Genomic DNA, 22822 nt, shown 5'->3' with positions numbered 1-22822 from the left:
GAGGGAAAAATGTCAGGATATATCCATCACCTCAAGACAACATTAAATCCACAGTGCATAAAAATAAAACTATATAAGAATAAATTTTAGTATATTTATGGGGAACGGAGTGTCTCAATGGTAAGGCATTGTGCTACCAACTCTATAAAACCCGACAGATAATTATTTATTCCATCCAATTTCATAAAATAGTTTTTCTTAATTGGGAAAAACAAATCACCTGCACAACCGTTCATCATGGGTTGAAGTGGTACAGATTTATATTCATTTACTAAACATTTTAGTAACGGGTTCGGCCAACTTTTTTTTACTTTTACACCCTAGTCACTTTGTTCAAATAATTTGGTTTCATAAATACTGATCCATGGAAGTATTAGTTATCAGTGTATTTTTAGTCAGAAGAAAGTTGGGATTACTGTGAATATGATCCATTATTAATTTTATAATAATATAATTTTAATAACATCTAATACTTCTACTTTTTTTTTTGTGTGTTTCGAAGGGTTTTTATTGTGAAATCCTTCAGATACTATATTCTGCTGAGAAATGACGACCTTTCATGATCACAACCAAGGCACTGTTTCATAATAAAGTACAAACTGATACTATTAATCTTGTAGTTTGTATTTGGCACAATTTCACTGACTCACACAATTCTGCCAGATAATTTTTTACTTTTAAACTCATGTAATATCACTGATAGTTGTCCCTATCAGAAACAAAATGTATTAGTGTTTCTACTTTATAATTTTGTTTGCGTTTACCTATTTGGCTATTTCTGGCCAACAGGATTGGTTAGAGGATTTTCCTGCATGTAAGCAACCTACACTAAAGAGGTATTGGGAGGGTTAAGTTTTCATTCCATGGGGCCGCTACGAAATAAAAGTCAATCTGTTGAGGCGCCTGTGTAGTATAGAGATTGTTAGGTGACGCCTTAACTCCCTCTGCTACTGCGACCGGTGTCTGATTGGAACAATGCAAGTAACGATAGTGGTCATCTGACTATGGCAATAATAAACCTTAACTATTGGAAACTAACAGACACCCATCCAAATTTTAACTGCCTTCCTCGTTAGTCGAAGCGTACAGCTCAGAGGAATGCAATTCTCAGGATCATTAACGTTCATCATCAGCTGACCAACCCTAGAAAACCAATGTGGCGAGGCAGACTTTTTGATATCACTTTTTTTTAATGGTTATTACTATTATTTTGTTATTATGTAAAACATTTGTATAACGGAACTGTATTTTTGGTATCATTAATTATTACTTATCTTTTTATTTTAGAGCCTATATTACTCTTAGAGCTTTTCAACCAGGATGCTTTTAATTCCAGAGATATTTTTCTTATTAAGGGAAGAGAAGGAATGTTTCCACAATCCTGAGGCTAATGATAGGCAAACCCTTAACATAGGAGGATAGGATGCCTCCCCTTTTCCCATTGAGGCAAGATAATTTCCCTACAGCGGGACTCACCTGTTGCCCTCGGTGAATGGGGCCGGGGGCGAAGCCCTAGGGAGCCCCGCTGTGCTAATAACAACCTATATTGGCCCCACGTGGTCTTATTACTCGCCTCAACAACCCTATTAGCCCTAGAGTCGTAATTTTTATCTCTAGGCTCCATCTCCCGTCTGTGAATTGCCTCTTCGTTTGTAAGGTGCCGTCTGTAAACAGCTATAACGACCAAACTGAAATTTGTAAAACAATAAAAAGAGGATTAGGTTGTCGATTAGTTTTGATATCGTTTAACTTTAGAGTTACACTCAATACTGAAATTTTGGTTGAATTGATACTGTAAGGAGGATCTGTGGATAGTATTGAGTAGGTAGTTCTAACGAAGCTTATGAATATTAGTAAGATGAAAAAAAAAAATCATATAAATTTAGAATAGTAATATAATGAAAAATGAGGAAGGCCAAGTTATTCATTTCATAATTATTTAAAAAACGAAATGAAAGGCATAGCAGAAGATTATTTTGACAAATTAAATTCCAAATTCGTCATAAATTTAAAATGGTAGATAGAAAGAGTGGACTTTTATTTTAATACATACATTTTTGGTTAATGTATGCGAAAAAAATAACGTAATAATATTTTTTATTATTTGAATATTCTAGCATACAAAATTTTACCTTATCTGGAAGTTACATTCCTAAAAATTAAAATATGAAAATAAAGTTACTACTGACATCGAAAATGTGTACTAAGAATCTTTCGTTAAGAATAGGAAATAATGGTTTCATTTTTGGATAAGTTTGTGTAAGATGATTGTTCCAGTGTGAAATATCTTCTGAGAATAGTATGATTGGACTTTTAAATGAAATTTAGTTGGCTGAACTTACAACTTCTCAATTAGCGAAAAAAGATATCGAAATAAATGTTTAAAATAGGCAATTGTTTAAAGTTGCAGAAGTATGCTTGAGCGTTCGTTACCATCTTTGAGGGACTCTTTCACGGTCATTCTCAACGACAGTCATCATTCATAAGCCAGACTGACGCTTACTTGCGTATGAGATTTCGAGCAGTAAGAATTTTATGTAATTATCTCTTTCGATTCGTAATAAACAGGAAAGTTTTTTGGTTATTATTTAGGTATTTGCCTACAAGAATTAAGTGAAACCGACGCTGTGAACATTTGCAGCATCTTTTCCACTTTCTCAGTACTCCCTCCTCTTGAAAATGATCACATTTCAAAATTTTCTGGGTTATATTCGTATATGTTTAAACTTCCAGTATCCATCTTTGTATTGCGGGTTTGTCATTCCGAACTATGTAGGGGTTGCTTGAAAGGAAATACCGAGAAGGTTTTTAGTAGAAATTTACGGTATTAAATTTAATTAAAAAATAATTAGATTTAATAATCTTTATATAATGTTTCTTTTGGCAAACTTTTTTGGAAGCTCCACATGATATATCATCAAAAGTGTGTTTGAGCGTAGCTACCTTGAAACAAAGGTTAAGTTGTATGGTACGTAATGTTAGTAAGGTTGAGTACGGTACGTAAGGTTAGTAAGGTTGAGTACGGTACGTAAGGTTAAGTTGTTTATTTAAAAAAGTGGTATATTCAATTTTAAGACCAACTTAGATGTGGAAAGAAGATAATTATACATTTTTAAGAGATAATACGATAGGGGTTAGAAAAAACTATTAATTAATGTATTTATGGTAGGCAGGTTAGAGAAAGACCTGTGAGGACCTCTGCTTGTTTAACAAGACATATGTCTTGCGGACATTATCCATTGCCCTCTCTGGAATTTACCAGCCCAAGTATTGGCTAACTTTGATCATGATAGACTATTTACTTTATGACAAATTTTCTTAACTTACATTTTTTTTTTTTTTTAACCAAAACCATGATAACGTAGAGAACATCAAGACATTGAAGGTGGAAAGGTAAAAACAAATTTGATGAAAATTGGTGAGTGGTTTAAAAAAATTATAAGATCTATAAAAGTCCACCCTCCTTGTTGGATAGGTAAAAGGAGAAATATATATATATTTTTTAACCATTTTCCATCCAAATTTAATTTGAAAGATGTATTTTAGTTACATATATATAGTAAATAAATAATATGGATTGAATAAATTATACCTGTGATTGCACTGTTGGCATGCAAAACATTCTAAGTGGTAAACGTTCGTCCTCGCCCTCATAACCATTTCGAAGGCAGGAATAACTTTTGAACAGGCGGAACAATAACCCGTGCTTCCGAACAGCCTGAAAAATAAATTATGAATATCATCAATACACTTTATGTTTTATAAATAAGAAATATTTTCGTATTAGAAAAAATTCAATTTTAGCTTTATGTTTAAAATTTTTATCTACTCGACTTTTTTCTATATGTTATACCAAAATATAGACTAACAATGTGGGATTATTTAGAAAAGTGAGTGATCACTGTGTCCCGAATCTATCTATAAATTTCGAATACTTAAATAAAATATTAATATTTTAATAAATGTTAATATATATCCAAAAAAGGTGAAATATATATTATAAACGAAATTCATTTCACTAATGTTTTTTAATAAACAAAACCGTCATAAATGGTTTAGAGTTAAGGTTTAGGTTTTTTAAATATACATCTTACAATGACACAATACAAAATTAAATTTTTATTAAACTTTTTTTTCACATACTGCAAACAATATTTTTTAAAAATAATCGAAAGTAGAACTTTTTCTATTAACTCGAAACAATGCTTTATATTGCAAGAAGTTTGTTTCCACATTACATAAAGTAATTGTAACATATGGGTTAAAGCGCTTGATTCTACAAAAGCTTCATTTTCTCCACTAAGGATTGCAAGCTTCTTGTTTTCTATCTTTAGAAAATTTATATTTCTTAGATTTTTGGTTTAAATTCTTCAAATTTTTGGTTAATTTCTTCTCCAATTTTATCCGGCCATCGTTCATGTGGACTGGTAGTATTAGTTCTAAGTTACTTATGAGAACATTAGTTTTCCTTAGTTTTTTTTTTTATACTTCATTCATTATAATTATAGGTAGGAAATAAGAAAATATTTAAGTATGTTTGAACTAAATAAGCGAAAAATTGTTAATTTTATCAAGTAGTCAACATATTTATTTATCGTTTTCTCAAAAATCTCTTATTTATCTGATCTCATAAAAAATAATTTTTTTTTTAAAGGCATTCCAATATAATTAATAATATATATATATATATTACTAATTGCATAAGAATTAAAAATAATAATAGAATATAAAAAAGTATAGATAGTTGGGAGGAGGAGACAATAGTAAATAAATTAAAAAAACTTAAATATATCTTTTAGCAAATTCAGAAAACATTTTATTGCAAAATATAATCATACATGTTTATTTTATTTAAATAAGAAAATGTTTCAAGGATTTAAGGTTTTTTTTCGCTTTATATATAGACTTCAAATGATATGAGAGTCAGGTGTCTATTTAATTTCTGCATTCTTTCAGTTCGAGGTACGTTATTGAAAATATAAGATTGAAATAAAAAATTGTTTACTAAGTAATCACATTAATTTAGCTCTACTTTTAGGAAGTGACACTCACACACAAACGGTTAACTAACAGTACATTTTTTCTCATTATAATGATATATAGTTGACAGCTTCTGGAGGTAGAAATGTTGAAAGTAAGCATTGAAAAATAATTTTAATGAAAATATAATACCACTCTATTCTTTCCTGTTCCCAAATGTTGATTCCATTTTCATTATTTCACAGAAATATTGAGGTGTTCGTTGATTCCCCTCTCCTATCCAACCTCTAGCCCTATAATCAAACCATTTCGCTTTGACCGAACCGCCAATTACTTTCGTCTCAACCATCTTGCAATTTTCGTAATGTAGGAATAAAATTACTCTTAATAATTTTGAAATCAATTCTCCTTTTCTTTTTATCTGTGATTTACTAAGGTTTGAGAGGTGGGTACCTCAGAAAATATATTGCATATATTACCACAATTTAAAAAAAAAATGTATTCCTGATTCTTTTTTTTTTTGTTATAAAATGAGTGTCTTAATTGAAAAGAAAAAAGGCCTTCCGAGGTCAATGATAATTTGTATTAAAGATAATTAAAGGAGTTAAACATAAAGAAGTCGATTAGATTTCACTTTTTAATGTGGAAACGCAACTAAATCCGATCCATTAAAAAAAAAAACACTAAGAAAATCAAATTAAAGAGGATTGAATGATTGAAAAAAGGAATTAATTAACCTTAATTTTCTTAGTCTAAAATTGGTTTCTTTTCTTTTTAACTTCTTTACAACCAATCGTAACATTAAATGGATCCGAACTTACAAAAGATCTTTAAATTAACAAAGACATTACGAATTGTACGGGCTTATGAAAGTGATCTCATCTTTAATTTAATTACGGCACTAAAGTAAGTAAAAAGAATAAATCCTAAAAGTGAGCTATACAACTAAGTGTAAACTTAAAACATTTGGTTTTAATATGATTATTGATAACCGGCTTTTATATCAACTATCTGTTTACGTTTGGAGGGTATATATTTGTTTTTTATCAGTTACTGAAAATAATCACCTAAAAAACACTAATGATCCACAACTTGAGGAGAAGTAATAAACTTCACTAACCTAAATGTAGGTTTTGTATCAAAATTTATTAAGTGGCATTCCATCAGAATTTAACCTGGTTATGTGAAATGTTTAATTTTAGTGTGGTTATGTGAAAAGTTAATTCGGCTCTTAGTGTATTATGTAATTGACCATTAATACTATGATTATTTTAAACCCTATGCATTTAAAATTCTGGTAAATATATAAAAGTACAATTGGAATATTATTTGAAAAATTTTTATTACCTTAAATAATCCCTCCTACAAAGAATTAGGTTGGCTTTTGTGTAAAGAGTTGATCCGACTTCCCCTAGCCTGCAATCGCAGCAACCACATTTGAGGCAGTCTTCATGCCAATATAGGTCCAATGCTTTAAGCATATACCTAAGAACAATAAAAAAAATATGAACAATTAACAAATAGGGTAATTGTAAACTGAAATTAATGACCTGTGGCAGAATAGCCTGCATAAACTTTTTTTTTTAAAATTGATCTGGTTCTAAACTTGTATTAAGATTGTCCTTGAGGATGGCTGGATTGGCCGAAACGTCTCACTTATAAAGAAATAAATTGTTTTGAGACTAAAATTGGATCATTTTTTTTTTTTTTTGTTAAAAATAAATTGTAGCAGTGATATTTACAGAGTGCAGGGGATACGATGCTAAGTCATATATTTCACATTGTATTGGGTAGACATCGATGGATAGATTTAGACAAAGAGTAAAATGTTTTATAAGAAATTGATATTTTCATGTATATTGGTACAAATGATGTTAAGCTCTAAGTTCATTGAAATATAATACCACTTAATAAAGCGATCAGTTGTAAAACCTGCCAAGTCCTTTTTCAAATTTGTAATTTTTTTTTATTTAAACATATCTTTTTAAACTATATTTTAAAAATTATTTTGTTATGTCATAATTAGAGACAAAAAAAATTGAAAATGAACTTGGATACCTCATACAATAGTGAGTTACTTAAATGAATTTGGAGATTAACATCATTAATACTAGTACAAATGAAAATATTAATTTCTTGTATAAAATTGTATGCTGTATCTAAAAGTATCCATCTTCGTCTACCCAACATATTGTGAAATATATAACTTAGTATTATATTCTCTGTGCATAACTCTGAAAATTAAAAGTTACAATTTATTTTTAAGATAATGGATGAAACTTGAAGTAATGAATATTTTAACTTGTAGTTTAGTAAGTACAAATAAGCACATCATTCTACAATAATAATGACGAATAACATCTCTAAAAATCATTGTTTTAATTTTAAAAATAAGATTAAAAGAGTCCATCTCATATATTACAAAATATATTAAAAATGCGGTGAATTTGTTCAATTAACACCAAAAGCATTAATGTAGATTATAGTGATGTAATAAAGTAGTTAAAGATTCTATAGTGCCTTAATAATCAATTATGAGCATAAAAAATTAAATAAAATTAGAAATGACCATTAATTTTAAAGAGTAAAAATAAAAACAATAAAAGTAGTGATAATATAAAAATATTATATATTAGAGAGGAGGTATTATTGGTGAGAGTACTGCTGTACAATTATGTAGCAGTGAAATAATATAAATAAAGTTTCTGCATATAATGTAGAATAATTGTAACCAGTGAAACAATAAAACAAATGGATTTATTATATGACAATAAAATTTGAAAATAATGAAAGGTTAAAAAAATATTATGTATAAAATACTGATATTTTACTCTCAGCCAAATGTTAAAATTATGTGTAAAAACTAAATTCTATTCCTTAAAATAGTTGAACAACTCTAAAGCGTTGACATTAAAAGAAATAAAAAAATTGATAGAAAAGAAATGATTTCACAAAATATGTAACAGAACAAAAAAGAAATTTTCTAATTAAGCAGTCTTTGAGAGCTATGGACTAATTGGCATATTGAAAAAATTATTGTATTGAAGGCGTGGATGGAGAAATGCGGAGTACAACTAACAGTACGCATACATTAAAAAAAAAAAATAGAAAACAAAGTTATGAATAAATAAAAATGTTGAAATAAATTCAAATAAAATAATAATAGTAAAGTTAAAAAATACAAATAATATACAAATATTTCTAAATGTCCGTCTATAATTAAAAAGTATGAATTCATACTGCTCTCACAAGATCTCGAGCATCTTGTAAGAACAATTTTTGAAATGCTATCTAATACTTGGGGTTTAATAACCATACTATAAATATAACAATAGCTTTCTACGAGGTCATCGAAAAAAAAGGTTTGGGCCTGATAGGTTATATTATTAAGTAAACATTGGTTCATAATAATATTTGATTATTCTTTAGTGAATAGCGAAAAACTTCACGTATAAACTAGATAAAATAAAACGTTGCATGAGTGTTTGATGGATGAGCGAAGGGCTAGGTGGATATTAAATTGAAGACATGGCCATGTAATGAGAGTCCCCTGACAGTTTCATATTAGGAGGAAATTGGAGGGGTTGGCTGGACAGGGGAATGCGGCTTCTATTTATCGAAAACACCCCCTCGCAAGGGAAACCTTTTTCGACCAAGTGCTGCTTTTCTATCTTCTTAGCGCCTCATTACTTCTCACTTTCGGTCTTTCTCCCTGCTGCCTTGTTTATTTTCGCTGTCTTTACTTTTTTTCATCATCCCATGTTTCCCCTTTCGGAGTTTAAAATTTTCGATTTATAAAAAAAAAAGATATATTAATGAATACATTATTAGGAAAGAGGAGTGTTTTAAATTTCAAGTTCCAACGGTGACATTTGAGCCCAATAGTAGAGTTTTAAAATGATGTGTTTATTCAGAGTCATGAGTGTTCATCAGAGAAATTTAATTTTACCTTAATATTTAAATATTTTTATTAGTTTAGTTTAGTTTATTATATTATTATTAGTTTAGTTTTCAAAATTCAAAAGCTAGAAAATTTCGAAATCCGATTCTAATACTGAAATACCATCTTATGTCAGAAAAAGAACAAGCTAACGAATAATTTAGACCGGAATCATAATTGTAATTTCAAATCAACATTTTAAGTTGATTTAAGGATGATTCTCAGATCAGGTGCGATGTTCAGACCTCAATACCAATTTTTACTTAATATTAAATTGCTGTAAAAATATTAAATTTAAGGTCATATTAATTATTATAATTAGAAAATTAGACCTATTATTCTTACTTCCCAAACAATTAGTGTAAAAGGAATTATTTTATATTTTAAGGAGATATCTTGAAATATCCTACAGCCCGTTATAACAAATTAAAAAATAATTGAAGTAGTTTTTAAAAGCTCTCTATTAAGATGTCAATACAGTAATAACTTTTTTCCTGATGGATGCGCTAAAATCTATAATTAGAAAATTAGAATGTATAATTGTTGCCCTAGAACTGGCAATTGCAAGTATAATGGTATAAAAATATTAGATTACAATTTTCTTGGAAACTATTTTATTCAAGTAGTATGAGGAGAAGATGGTTGGGGGTGAGGTCAAAATATAATACAAATAAGTTATAATAACTTATTTAATAATGCCAACGTTTCGGTCAGAATTTTACCCTTCATCAAGGCTAAAAACAAAGAAAAAGGTAATAACCGATGAATATAAAAAAATAAAAATAAAATATAAACAGAATAACATAAAGTAAATAATTGTACAGAATATTTATTTACTGTATATCATTCTGTTTATATTTTCTTTTTTTGTATTCATTGGTTGTTATCTTGTTCTTTCTTTTTAGCCCTGATGAAGGCTAGAAATTCTTGCCGAAACGTTGGGACTATTGAATAAGTTATTTCAACTTGGTTGTGTTATATTTTGACCAACTATCTCTCATCATTATTCAAGTAGTGCTTGAAAGTTATCCATTAGTTGAGAATCATCCATAATAATTTATATTTTATACATAGGGTTAACTTTTTAGAGAAACGCCAAAGTATAATGAAGATGTCCATTAGGGCTGCTAAATTATTACTATTAGTAATGTGTTATATTTATTTCCTGCTGATAACAGACGTCTTGTGGTGATGTTTCTAAAACTTATCCAATGTGATTATTATTTAAATATATGATGAAAAGGACAATCGAAAAGATACATTTAACGATTAATATCCTTATCCAAAACGGCACCACAAATCGAGTTTCGAAAAGCGGAAGAGTGTCTTCGCAAGATGGAGCCGCAGTTTGGTGTAATTCAGATATCCAGGATCTGCCGGAAATTGAATGCTCACAAGCAAGACAGGGATGGTGGAAAGAGGAGAAACGCTTTGGTTGTAATAAAAGTTTTTGCATGTTTTTCTTCCTGAGCAAGGAGGTAGGCAATATAGCAAGGAGGTAGGCAATATAGAAGCTAAAGGGCTCTTTAATAGCGTCATGAGTTCGACCATTAATTGAAACCGCCATTAGTTTTTTGGAAGGGAGAAAAGTAATGTACGGGATCAATAAATGTTTGCGACCCGACTTTTGTGATTAACCACCTTTATTACCGTATCATTAATGAGAATTACTTATAAGTAAGAAAAAATATAAAAAGAAATTACGTCATATTCTGTAAGGGCACATTATAGTTTCCTCCAGGATATTGCTGCAATTAACTTTACCATTAGCGTTTCTCCAGTATTTATAAATGTAATTTTTATATTATTACCTGTTGAAATTGTTATGATATTAGTATTACTTTTTTCTTCATAACGATTGAAACATGAAACTTAAAAGAGGTATCAATGCCTAATGAAATCGCTGAGTACTAGCCGATAATTGTTGGACCATTCTCCAGAGCAAAATATACCTAAAATGGTAAAGCTTACTTTGTATAAGGTGAAGAATGTAGAAAGCATTAAAGTATTTAAAATCATAAATGTTTCTCTCTCGGAAACTTTGGATGGTGGGAAAAACCGGTATCATATTTGAAACCAGGTAAAAATACAATCAAAAACATTTCTTTTTGGATAGATTTTTTTTTTCACAGTTTAATTAATAAAAATGATCAGCAGTTGAGGTAGACCAAGTACTACGGTTTTTTTTGTCTAAAAGGGTAATTTTATTGATTTATTTACTTTTTTTACACATATTTTTATTTTTATATATTTTATTATGATAATTTTTTTTTTGTTACAATACAAACGTTTATTTCGCCTGATTAAACATTCATTGCCGCTATTCTCATATTCTTGCCCTTTAATTAACTCTTACATCACTAAATATTAGCTAATTCAAATAAAAATGTCAATTCTTAAGTATATTGTTTTTTATTTATTCAATACTTATTTATAAATTAGTTATTAGTAGAGTCCGAAAATGAGTTTGCCTGTTGGAGAATATATTTTTATATATATCGACAAACTCATTTTAGATGCAACCTACAAAATTTTATTTTTTGTCATTATTTATTTGCTTTTAAATTAATATACCAACTATTTATTATACGTCAGTGACATAACTGCTTCTGCTTGTCATGTAGCTACCTCCATCTGAAATCTTAAGCAACACACACATTGCAATATTTTTAACTGTTGTAAGTTTTATTTAATTATTAGTAAATTTTTCCTTCTTCTTTCTCCTTTTTGCATCTTTCCACTTTATTCTTTATTAATTTTTCCTTACATGCATTACTAACTCATGTTCACTATATTATTTTAGGTTTTACTATAAGTTTTGGTTGATATAACTTTATATTCTAGTTCTTTAATTGTGTTATATTATTTACAAAATTTTAAGGTTTTCATTATATTTTATAAATCTTATTCTTTCTCACTTTGCTCTTGATTTTAATTTTTTATTATTTATATTTATGTACTAATCTCATTTTCATATTTTTTCGTTTTCTTTTATGTTTTTCAAATTGTTAGTTATCACATGTTATACAGTTTTTATTAAATGATTATTATCTTGTTTGTTCTTGGACTAGAAGAAGACCTGAAAATCAGGCCGAAACGTTGGCACAATAGAGTATAACTTATTAATGTTCTTCATTCCTGACCGCATCCACCGACCACCTTCTCCTATAAGTAGTGGCTTTTAGTTAAGATAGACGTTTTATCAGGCTATTCGAGTTTTATAGTAGGCTAGTCCAGTAATTTGGGAGCATCAGGTAAGTGCTTTGAGTTCAAACTTTAAAAAATACACTTTAACTTCTTTATTACGATTATTTTACCTTAATGGCTCCAAGCTTCCTCTAAACAAGGTTTGGCTTTTCAGTTATCATCGTCTCATAATTGTTTTGTAGGAGATTGTAAATGAGAATGGACATTTTTACGACACTTTTAGCTGCCGTTGGAATAGTTCCTAACTGACAGTAAGTTAGTTAAAAAAATATTTTTTTTTTTTAAGTTCCCGTCAATTTAGTTAGTTACACCTGGAGCTGGAGTGTGAGGTAATTCTATCATTTTTTAAAAATTTCCTTTCGTTAATTGATATAAATATCAATTATTTAATATGAATTTTATGAACTTAAAATTTTATGGAACTTATTTCTTCAATATATATATACAGATATTATCTGATTTCTCTGTTCCCGTAATGATATTAACAAAAATATTTATTAGAATGCCATACAACGAAAATTAAAGAGTTTAGGTATAAAGTAAGTAAAATATTTATTTATCCCGATTAAGAGATCATACCATAGAGTATGTATAATCTCATTAAATTATATAATTAGTACTAACACTATTGATAAATTCATATACTGTTTAAATATTATTTTTCTAATTATACTGTACACAACTATTATTATTCGTGGTAATGAAATATTTTAATTTCTAATCAATCTAGAAAATTAATCCTGTTCGTATTGAAATAAATGTAATATTTAAATAAAATCGGACGGAGTTCTATCTGGAGTCTGATCTATCGCGAACCAGTAGGGAAAAAATAAAATGATTCCTTGGAACACATTTCCTAATTATTTTTTTTTCGGCCAAGACTCCAATTGGAGTCCTATTCTGCACATTTAATAGTGTGTAATGATTTAGAAAATTTTAAATTAAATTTATAAATTCTGTCAAAAATAAAATTGATTTTTTAATACAAGTTTGGAAAACTTGTTCTAGAAAAGCTTTTTTCTTCCCTGTCCCTCCATAAAAAAAACATAAAAATAAAAAAAACATGAGAAACAAAATATGACAATAAATTAAGAAGTCAAACTTATATGCAGCAGCAGAAATTTGTCTTTTATTTCCTACCATTTCCTACTTTATTTTTGTTGTATGTATATATATATCATTAAATTTGTTGTATTGGATTATTTATGGGAACTTAATAAGTTACAAAATTCCTTATGCATAATGTATCCGCAGAATCTATTTTCCGAGGAATTTCCTTCATAAAAGAACTATATTTCTCAGAGATTTCTGGCCACTAAATCTCAAAGTTCGCCTCCTTTACGCATCTCGGAGCCATCTTAAATCAAATAGTTTCTCTTTTCAGCTCACATGAAGAGCTATGACTTACGTTCTGCATATCCTTATTGCCAACACAAAAACGAAACTGAAAGGGGATTTGTTATATCCCTATTTAAAAAGCTCTTACCAACTTGATACCATAACCATATCTATAATTCTTTTTGACATCAAACTTCTAGGTAAATTCTGATTCTTCGTTTGAATATAATATTGATTTATTTACGCAGTGGATTGAATACTTGCCTGAGGATTAACAAAACATTATCATAAGTTATAGTAGTTTTGAAATATTGAATTATCACAAATCAGTTATTATAATTTATATTTAAAATTAATTTATAATTTATATTATAATCAAGAAATTATGTTTTCTTTTTGTACTATATGCCAGAGTGGAGAACTCTCAATATCCATATAATACAGAATCTATTACATTACCTAAAATTAAACTTTCCAAATTATTTATATTTTGGCAATACTAGCCAGATGAGTAGTGATATTACTATCATAGTTCATAGTTTACTCTATTCAATTAAATTTGATGAAATTCGATCATTCTAATTAGGTGTTGAAACATAATGATATAGAGAACAGAGATTATAAAATGAATATTTGCATAACATAACAGTATTTAGTTATTCTAAAGTTCTGTTGTTTTATAGACCAGTTTACAGGATTTATGGTGTAACTGCTGCAAATAGGGAACAGAAGTACGAGAAAGAGTACCGCTTCGAAAGAGAACCAACGTTTAGAATCTGGGCATGACTAGTACTGAATATAATAACATTACAAGAGAAATTAAAGCAAGGATAACAGAGATGGCATTGGTATCTGAGATTAATTCAAAGCTCTCAAATGAGAGTTTACTAGACGGTCTTCAACCAATATAGAATATTAAATCTTCGTCAAAAAAGACTATATAACATATAGAGTGGTAGAGGAGGGAGGTCTAAGATATGCCAAGTTAGGAACCTCGAGTCAGCAGCGGCGCCGGTTCGAGTCTGGCTTGGGGGTTGACTTTATTTTGTGGCGGTCCCACGGAATATAAACTCTGCCCACTTACTCTGGTTTGAATAGGTTGTTTACCTCTCGGATGGCCTCCCTTCCCTTTCCTCTGTTTGTCAGAAATGAAAAGGTAGGGGGCAAATAGAAAAAAAAAATCCCTCCCAGAACTCTAGTGCCATTAGATGGTAATGTTGATAATTAAACATATATTTTTAACTTTGACAATAAAATAATTATCATCATCATCTGTGGCGCTACAACTCTTGTAGAGTCAAGGCCTCCCGCAGGTTCGTTGGTCAGTCCTCTCTGATAGTTTCCGCTGCTCCCCGATTGCGGATTCCTAAGATAGACCTGGCATCTGCTGCCACTCCATTCAAATAATATTTATTAAAAATATTGCAAATTTAAATGAATGATAACCTTCATTGAAAGCGTTGAGGAAGCCCGTCCGTAACAAATAAAAAACTTGTTTTGTTGGGTTGAACTTAATAGATACATTATTCAACTAATAATTTAACTATATATACGGTTGAGAAGTATATAAATGAATTACTAAGCTTATTTGTGGCCAATTCACTTAAATTATTAAAAATTACTGCCTCAAACAACTAAGACATGACTTACTATTTTAATCAAAATTTTAAGTTTCCATTAGAGTGAAAATGTTTCCTCAACTAAGGACCGGAAAGTATCAAAGAGCGGCAAGTGCCAAGAGGGCGGAAATTGAGGCTTGGCGATCGGGAGGATGAAGTTTTTAAAGAGCTCCTTATCTGGAGCAATGCCGGTTTTGAACCTCTGGGACAGATAATGGTGAGGATTTGTGCTCTAATTTAGTGTAATTGTTGAGCGGTTTTAATCATAATAAACGGTGGCTGGAGATGGCAACAGAGATGTAATAAGGGGTCCCCGCTGAGTTTCCTTATTAGCCTCATGTTTCGGGATTAAAATCTCCCCTTTTAATTTATAAAGCCTCTTTTATTAATTTAATTCCATTATGAATTCTTCTCCAGGAAGCGCCTGTCGACATAGTAAAATCAAGAATTATGCAGTACATATTTAATGTTTAGCAAGCTAATATTAAAGAAAAACAAAGCTTTTATGTTTATTCTAAATTTAGGAGTTGTGCAGTAACTCTAGAAAAATTTAATTTTTTCAGCATCGCTTCAAAGCATGCTTAAAAAAATGCTGGTTCTTATTAAGTATAAAGTACTTTCTTAACTAACTCTGTTATTATTTATTTTTAATTTTTTTTTAGCTCCATTTATTTTATGAACAACCTATTAAAAATACATTTTTATCGAAAATATAAATTTCAACTAATTAGAGTGCTACCCTACCCATTTCTCACCATGGCTGTATTACTTCATTTTAACTGAGATAAAATTTGCTAAAGGTATTATAATGTACAGTCGTAAATAGCAGTAAATAAAAAAAATAAAAAAAAACATTTCAACTAATTCTGATTATATTAGTTAATATATTATATTTATTATTCAGGTTTACTATATCAGGCAGTCTAATATTTTATTGCTTTATTTATTTATACAAAGTGAAGCTTTGAGTGTCCAGCACCATATTCATCTGTGTTGTAACAATTTTAGAACAAGTTATTATAACATTGTCACAAAATTCAATTAAAATATATATAATTGTCAAGGAAATTATCAATAAGAAATGATATTATTTTCAGGACGTCGTACATTTCAATATATTAATTCAACTTCTTTTGCTATTTAATTTTTTTTTCTATTGAATTGTTCGTTGTTGAATTGAAGTTATCAATAAGTCTGGTACTATTATTTTTTTATGTATGTAATATGGTTCACTATATATACCAACTTAAAAAACCCATTTCATTTTTAAACAACCTAATAATTAAAAAAAAAAGAGTTCATTCTGATTAACTATTAAAATATTATGTTTTTTTTGTCATTCAGGAAAATTAATAACTTCTTCATAAGATTTGTTTAATAATGTAAATTGAATATTTATTAATTAAAAATGAATGTTGCTAAAAAAAATATAACAATGAAAATAAATTTTTTCTTCAAAGGGACCTTTTCTATTTATATTCCGCGCGATGCAACCAGATTGAGAGATTTCAAACTTAATTTTTAAATAAAATTTATTTATAAAAATACCATGTACTAAAAAACAAAGTTTAGCATTGTTCAAGTAATTCATTCTTTTTTTTTTTTTTTATGAGCATTGTGTTTTTTTGGAAAACAAAATACGCCCATTGACTTTTCCTTTTATACATAATTTTCAAGGTGTAAAATAATTATACAGTTTTGTATGATAATTGCAGGGTACAGAAGAATCAAGAAATTAATTGCTTTTGTACTAGCAATTAGTCAGAAATGTTGAATATTTTCGTCTCATAAATACTAAACTAGACTCAATATCTAGCTTTACTAGATTTCTCTGCCAATTAAATTTTCTTTTGCGATTGGCTCGTGTATCACTCTATTTTTTTTTTCCAATTTAGATTTTTTTCATTCTCTACCAATATTCTGTTTTAACTAAATATTCCACTACAGAAAACCATACAGGTTACTTTGAAATTCTGTTAATTTTGAAGTCTTTCATAAATAGTTTATTTCAAGTAAGAAGAAACGTTATCAGATCTTCAGACATCGGCATGGAAGGTATGCTATTTTAATTTACTAATATAGAATTTTTGAGTGAGGATATATATGTACAGCAGTTGTGAAAGACACAGGTAACATGTCTATAACTCTTCTGTAGAGCAGTTTGAACAAATTTTTCCAAAAAGTGTACTTGTTGTGTATTTTTTGTTATTTATTATTATTTTGTAAAGAATGTAACTCCCACAGTCCATAGAGTTAGTCCCATAGAGGCAAGGTAATTAAGGTGTCACTTTAGCAGTCTCGGAATTGTATCGGTCAGTTGGTGCTGATCACTCCCGGCCTGAGTGGGTTGACTTTAATTTCATTGTGATCCCATGACATAAAATTTGACCTCCTCACTCAGTAGAATATAGAATAAACCCCTCTTTCCGCATGTCAGAAATGGCCAGGAAGAGGGTAAACCAAAAAAAAAAGTTATCTACCTATGCATTTGGGGAAAACCAAAACTGTTAAATAAAAATATGATAAAATGAGTACTACTTAAAAAATAAATATAGTTTTCTTTATTTCCGAGGTGATGATTCCCTTATTAATATGTATTCAATATTTTTGAACATCTTTAATAAGAAAATGATTTATCTTTTTATTGGTTTAAAAAATAAAAATTTAATTTAATATGAAAAAGTTAATTGAGTTTACATATTAAAAATTAAGCGGACTTAAAACCAAATTTGATATTGTATCACCTAACTTGAACCATCTGTCGCAGGTTTTGTTATCCATTGTTCTCTTATGCTTGTTATCTTAAAGTAAAATCATGAGTTCTCACCTTTCTGATATGGGTTTTCCGCATCCTGCGCAGTCCTGAGTTCCCGTTTTCGCCTCCATTTTGTGACCTGGAACAGAAAAGAAAAAAAAGAGCGTGAATAAAGAAGAACCGATTAATTGAATAAATCCGAATTACAGGCAAGCAAGAAAGACGATAAACTGAGCCTAACGAAATTAACTTGAAAGTAATAAAATTAGTTTCATTCCGTAGTACGAAGAGTGTAGGGGGAGCTGGTGTCGGTAGAGGGGTGTGTAGACAAAAGACCCTAAAACCTCGGACGTCCCATCGGATTTAGAAGTGACTGTACTTTCAATTAAATAATGGAACTGTCTCTTCTCAATGGCGAGTGTCTTTTCAGGGCTTTTCGAGTACAGTCGCTTCCCCAAATAATCCTTCCCCCACTCCTTCCACTCTCCCTCCCATCCCTCATAAAAGCTCCGGGGGCTAAAGTGGCTAAAAGGTAAAGACAAAATAAAGTATCTTTTTAAAAGTTCTTCGCTCGGGGCTCCTTCCATTAGACACAGGCACGGGAAAGTCACTCAATGAATTATCCAAGGGAAAGGCCCTTTCCTATTTATTTCTTTCCTCCATTTCTAGATTGAACGGGATTCCCACCTACATCTTATTGCCTGCTAAGTTATTGAATCCATCGGCGATTGAATCTCGGGGCTGGACAGTCTGGTCCATTCCATTTGCAATACACTCTGCGGGGCCCTTTAATGTTTATACTTGTGTACAAAAAGATCTCTTAACTTTATATCTCCTATACCTGGTACTCTTTCTTCTTTTTCTTGTTCATAACATGAAATACAAATGAATTAATTCCTTAAACGATAAATAAAGAAGAAAATTAATATAAATTTAGATTAATATCATTTCATTAAAATGATACCTTCATTTACTATAGAATACATTTTAACTTATGGTTTACATCAATAAATAAATTAATTATACTTCTATAGAGGATTTTTCTGACTCCTACGAGATATAATTGAATCGGCCATATCAAAAATAACATAGGTCACATAATTGGATTTTGTTAAGAATCAATAAAAAATATTTAATTCATACTTGAAGGAATTTTTAAGAACTTTTTGCTATTATTATTTGCTTTTTTTTTTTTTTTTTTTTTTTTTTTTTTTTTTTTTTTTTTATTGGAATATTTATTGGACATCTTCCCTTATGTATTGCCATATATATCGTAACACATTTACTGTACAAACAAATAAAAAAAAATATATAACAATAATAATGAAATATTACAGTTGTGAACAAAATTATTAAAAAAACAAAATAATAGAAAAAAAAATCAAAATTTGAGGTAGGCTGTTTTCTCAAATTCGTTTAAATAAAATGATAAGAAGAATCCTTTGTTTTTGTGTATTTCTTTTAATTTTATGTATTAAATTTCTTGATTTTTGAATCATTAAACTATATAATCATTATAGTGTTTTAGAGATCAATATAAACTGTGTGATTTACTGGTAAAAGAATTTTCAAGGACTTTATAGACCTAAATTTTATGATGTTTGTACTTGGACATGCCGTTCCAATTTTAGTTACTTTTTAAATATTGTTCGACTGATACTCGAACCTAAGTCTCCTCTTCCCGTTTTAAATAAATGTTTTATAAGGCGATATAAGACCGTCACTAAATCGGGGTTTAGTTTTGATATAAATAAAGAGGATTTGAAAATAAAAAAATAAAAGGGGTTTAGTTTACAAAGTATCCTTATCACCCAGCTATACATATAGCATACCTCCTATATATACGTACCAAATACCCACTAAAATCATTACAGGAGGGTATGAAAAAAAAAAATAAAGGGTTTACTGTACCAGCAAAGCGGATCCTCCCCGCTCACCATTGTATTAATGCGAACTTTGCGCCATTGATTCTTCACATACAGTGAACCCCACCACAACCCTTAAAATACCTATAGGTAAAAGAAGGAGGCATAGCAACAGACATATTTGTTTATCATTTATATCTATTTCAATCGGAGAGTACGAAAAAAAAAAGAAAAAAAGGGGTTTAGTGAGGCGGGTTGGCCGGGAAGGATTCCCTTCCAATATTTTTTCTCTTATTTTCTCTTTTTCTACATTTTCTCTTGGAAGTTGTGACACATAGTTAATGTTTAACAATTTTTAATCAACAGCATATTGTAGATTACCTATATTCTTTACATCCATTCACCAAATAATCCTTATTTGTCATTACTTATTGAATTTTGTTGTTTATTCTATGTAATACAATTGTAAACGTTTTTTGACAACCTTTTAGTGTTGAATTTTATGACGTTTTAACTTTCAAAAATTATGATATCGAAAAATCTAATCGAAAAAAAAGTCAGATTGTTTATTAAATTCGTTTTGATAAAATGGTCAGAAGAATGGTCATTTTCACGTATTGAATCTTTCAGCAAAAGCATTGAACTTTTAATATCAACATATCAGTGAAAAACTTTCGATTTTCAATACCTAGGCTTTAAACGGTAATCGAAATCAGTCCAAATCGAAATTAGTCCAGTCGGGGAAGGTTAATAATTGTTTTACTTTAAACCGCTGATTGTTTATAATGAGTTGAATGTTTTATAATTTAAATAAAACTACTTAAATTGATTAGTAAATGTCTACCATCTATGTCTGCCGTATGCTTAATGTAAAATTATTAACTAGCGATTCGGAGGTGACATCAGTGCCTAGCTGGAAAATGATGAAATGCCTAGCTGGTAAAAAATGTGCTGTGTGTCAGGAGCCCGCACAGCAGCCTTGTTCGCCTGTTCGCCAGCCACTGGGATAAGGTAGGCGCAACATGTCTACCCAGTTGGAGAATTGAAATGTCATAATACAGTAGAATCCCACCAACATGGTTCTCTAGAATAACTGGCGGAAAAATATAAAATAAATAAAGTGCTGAGAAACTAATAGATTTTGTAAAAAAAAAAAAAAAGTGACTTTTACAGCAATACAACTTAATAGCCATTAAATAAAAATAAAACAATTTGTTACTACTACTAAAAAATATTTAGACTCATATTGATCATGTTTTTTTTTAAATTGGTCTAATAAATATTACTTTATCGAATATTAATAATCATATGACCCATTAATCATGTGTTATAATGCATTTTAATTTTTATCTAATTTAAAAGTTAAATTAAGACTGAATTCTTTTATTTATTTATTTTTATAGCAACTCTCCTTGTTCTCACTCAACCTCGAAAATGATGGGCAAAGGGTGCTCTACTGTGTAATGTTTCGATATTTTCACAGCGCTTTATGACTTTATTAAAAAGAAAAAAATCTATATGCCTTACCATATGTTATCGTTATTAATTTAATTAAAGTAAAAAGTCATTAATGTTACTCAAACAAAATTTTAAATTCTAGATGTAAATGCAGTTTAATTTAATAATCAAATAAAAAATTTAACACATCTAATAAGTAGACCATTGAAGTTCGAAAATTAATCGATATTGGTAAATAAAGGTTTCAAATCTATATCGTTTCCACCGGACTTGACAACATTCCAAATGAAATAATTTAAAATTGAAAATAAAATACATATTTGTATTTGACATTTAAAGAAATAAAATACAGTATATACTGGAGGTATAACTTAGAATTTTCAAATATTCCACATTGAATATTTTGACTATTTCCTGGTTTATTGCTACAAATAGGATTAACAGTTTATACAATCGGCATTAATTATAACAAATTATTCTGAAGATTGAAATAGAAAATTTGTCAGTATAAAATGAATTTATAGTTTGACAATCGAGTCATAATTGCAAATTATGGTCCCCTTTAGTGACTCTACTGAAGCTGCTAACCGAATGAAGAGATACAGCCCATGAGCACATATCCATGGGACGAAGATGATTGGGCATTGAAGCAAATGGGCGTCGGAGCGGCAATCGCTGTTGGGTACACAAAGCTCAGGCCCCCGTGAAATTGATTTGAAGAGGAGGGGCTTCCCGTTCTTGGACACTGTATCTTTTAACAAAATACTTGTTTCGTTTTTGTTTTTTTGCTGTGCTGAAGTTTCGGTTCCTTCTACAGTTTCATCTTCACAAGATCTTCCAACCTCCAAGAACCGCGGGATTTATGAGCCACTCCCACACCCCGCGACCGGTACCTTTTCTTTAATAATTAACGCCCAGGAATTTTTTACCTGTCATAAAAGAAGAAGATGTAGCAAGTGCCGAACGGGCGGCTAAAGGGAAATTGTAACAAACCCAATCCAAGTTTATGTTCACTTTCTAACAGAATAAATAACAACAGGGCTTGAGGCTCGGATCTTATTATACCTCCCTCCCGCTCAAAGCTTTATGGGCACAAGACGGTCCTGCTATCAATAAAAAGGAAACAGTTGGGGAAATGTTCATTCGTGAGCAACGCAATTTTCTTTACTCCGAGAAATAACTTCTTTTTTTTTTTTTTATTACTTTAACAATAAAATTAAAAAATTTGGCTGCCGAAATTGGTGCTTTATTGCTCGGTAACTTCCATAACTAAAATACCGGTTTCTTGAATATTGCATTCTCTAGGAACGGTTGTATTACGTAACACAGTCACTATCCATTAATTTTTTAATTTACATTTCCTTAGGTTTATTGGGATCTGTTTTTACTGGTAGCTAGGATAGTGTATTAACTAACCAGACATGGAAGGGAAGACAGGTAGAAGCAAACTGGAAACTTTGTAGGATTAACTATTTATTTATTTTTCTATTTATGTAATAAAATAAAAAAAATTGCTAAATATAGCTCAATTCATTTAACATGAAAAATAAATGCTGTCTAGCTGATAAATAACACTTAAAAGATTGTAACAGCTAATGTATCGACCAATATTACTGATAATAATGATATTAATGAAGGCTACTTTGAATGGCTGTAGATG

General features: G+C 29.6%; 1 protein-coding gene across 5 annotated transcripts in view; it reads right to left on the bottom strand.

Moving 5' to 3' along the window:
- Window positions 1-22822, bottom strand: part of LOC106685939 (LIM domain only protein 3) — a 254487-nt gene that overhangs the window by 13276 nt on the left and 218389 nt on the right. For all 5 annotated transcript variants that reach the window (XM_067048253.1, XM_014428957.3, XM_067048255.1 and 2 more), the window contains 3 exons: window positions 17912-17978; window positions 6328-6465; window positions 3593-3718 (listed from right to left, as the gene is read on the bottom strand). In XM_067048253.1, the coding sequence (XP_066904354.1) occupies window positions 3593-3718; window positions 6328-6465; window positions 17912-17978 (331 nt within the window). The remainder of the gene's footprint in view (window positions 1-3592; window positions 3719-6327; window positions 6466-17911; window positions 17979-22822) is intronic.

Source organism: Halyomorpha halys, unplaced genomic scaffold (genome assembly GCF_000696795.3).
Source record: "Halyomorpha halys isolate HHAL.00 unplaced genomic scaffold, Hhal_1.1 Scaffold759.1, whole genome shotgun sequence".
NCBI lineage: Eukaryota > Metazoa > Arthropoda > Insecta > Hemiptera > Pentatomidae > Halyomorpha > Halyomorpha halys.
This window is presented reverse-complemented; position numbering and strand designations above follow the sequence as displayed.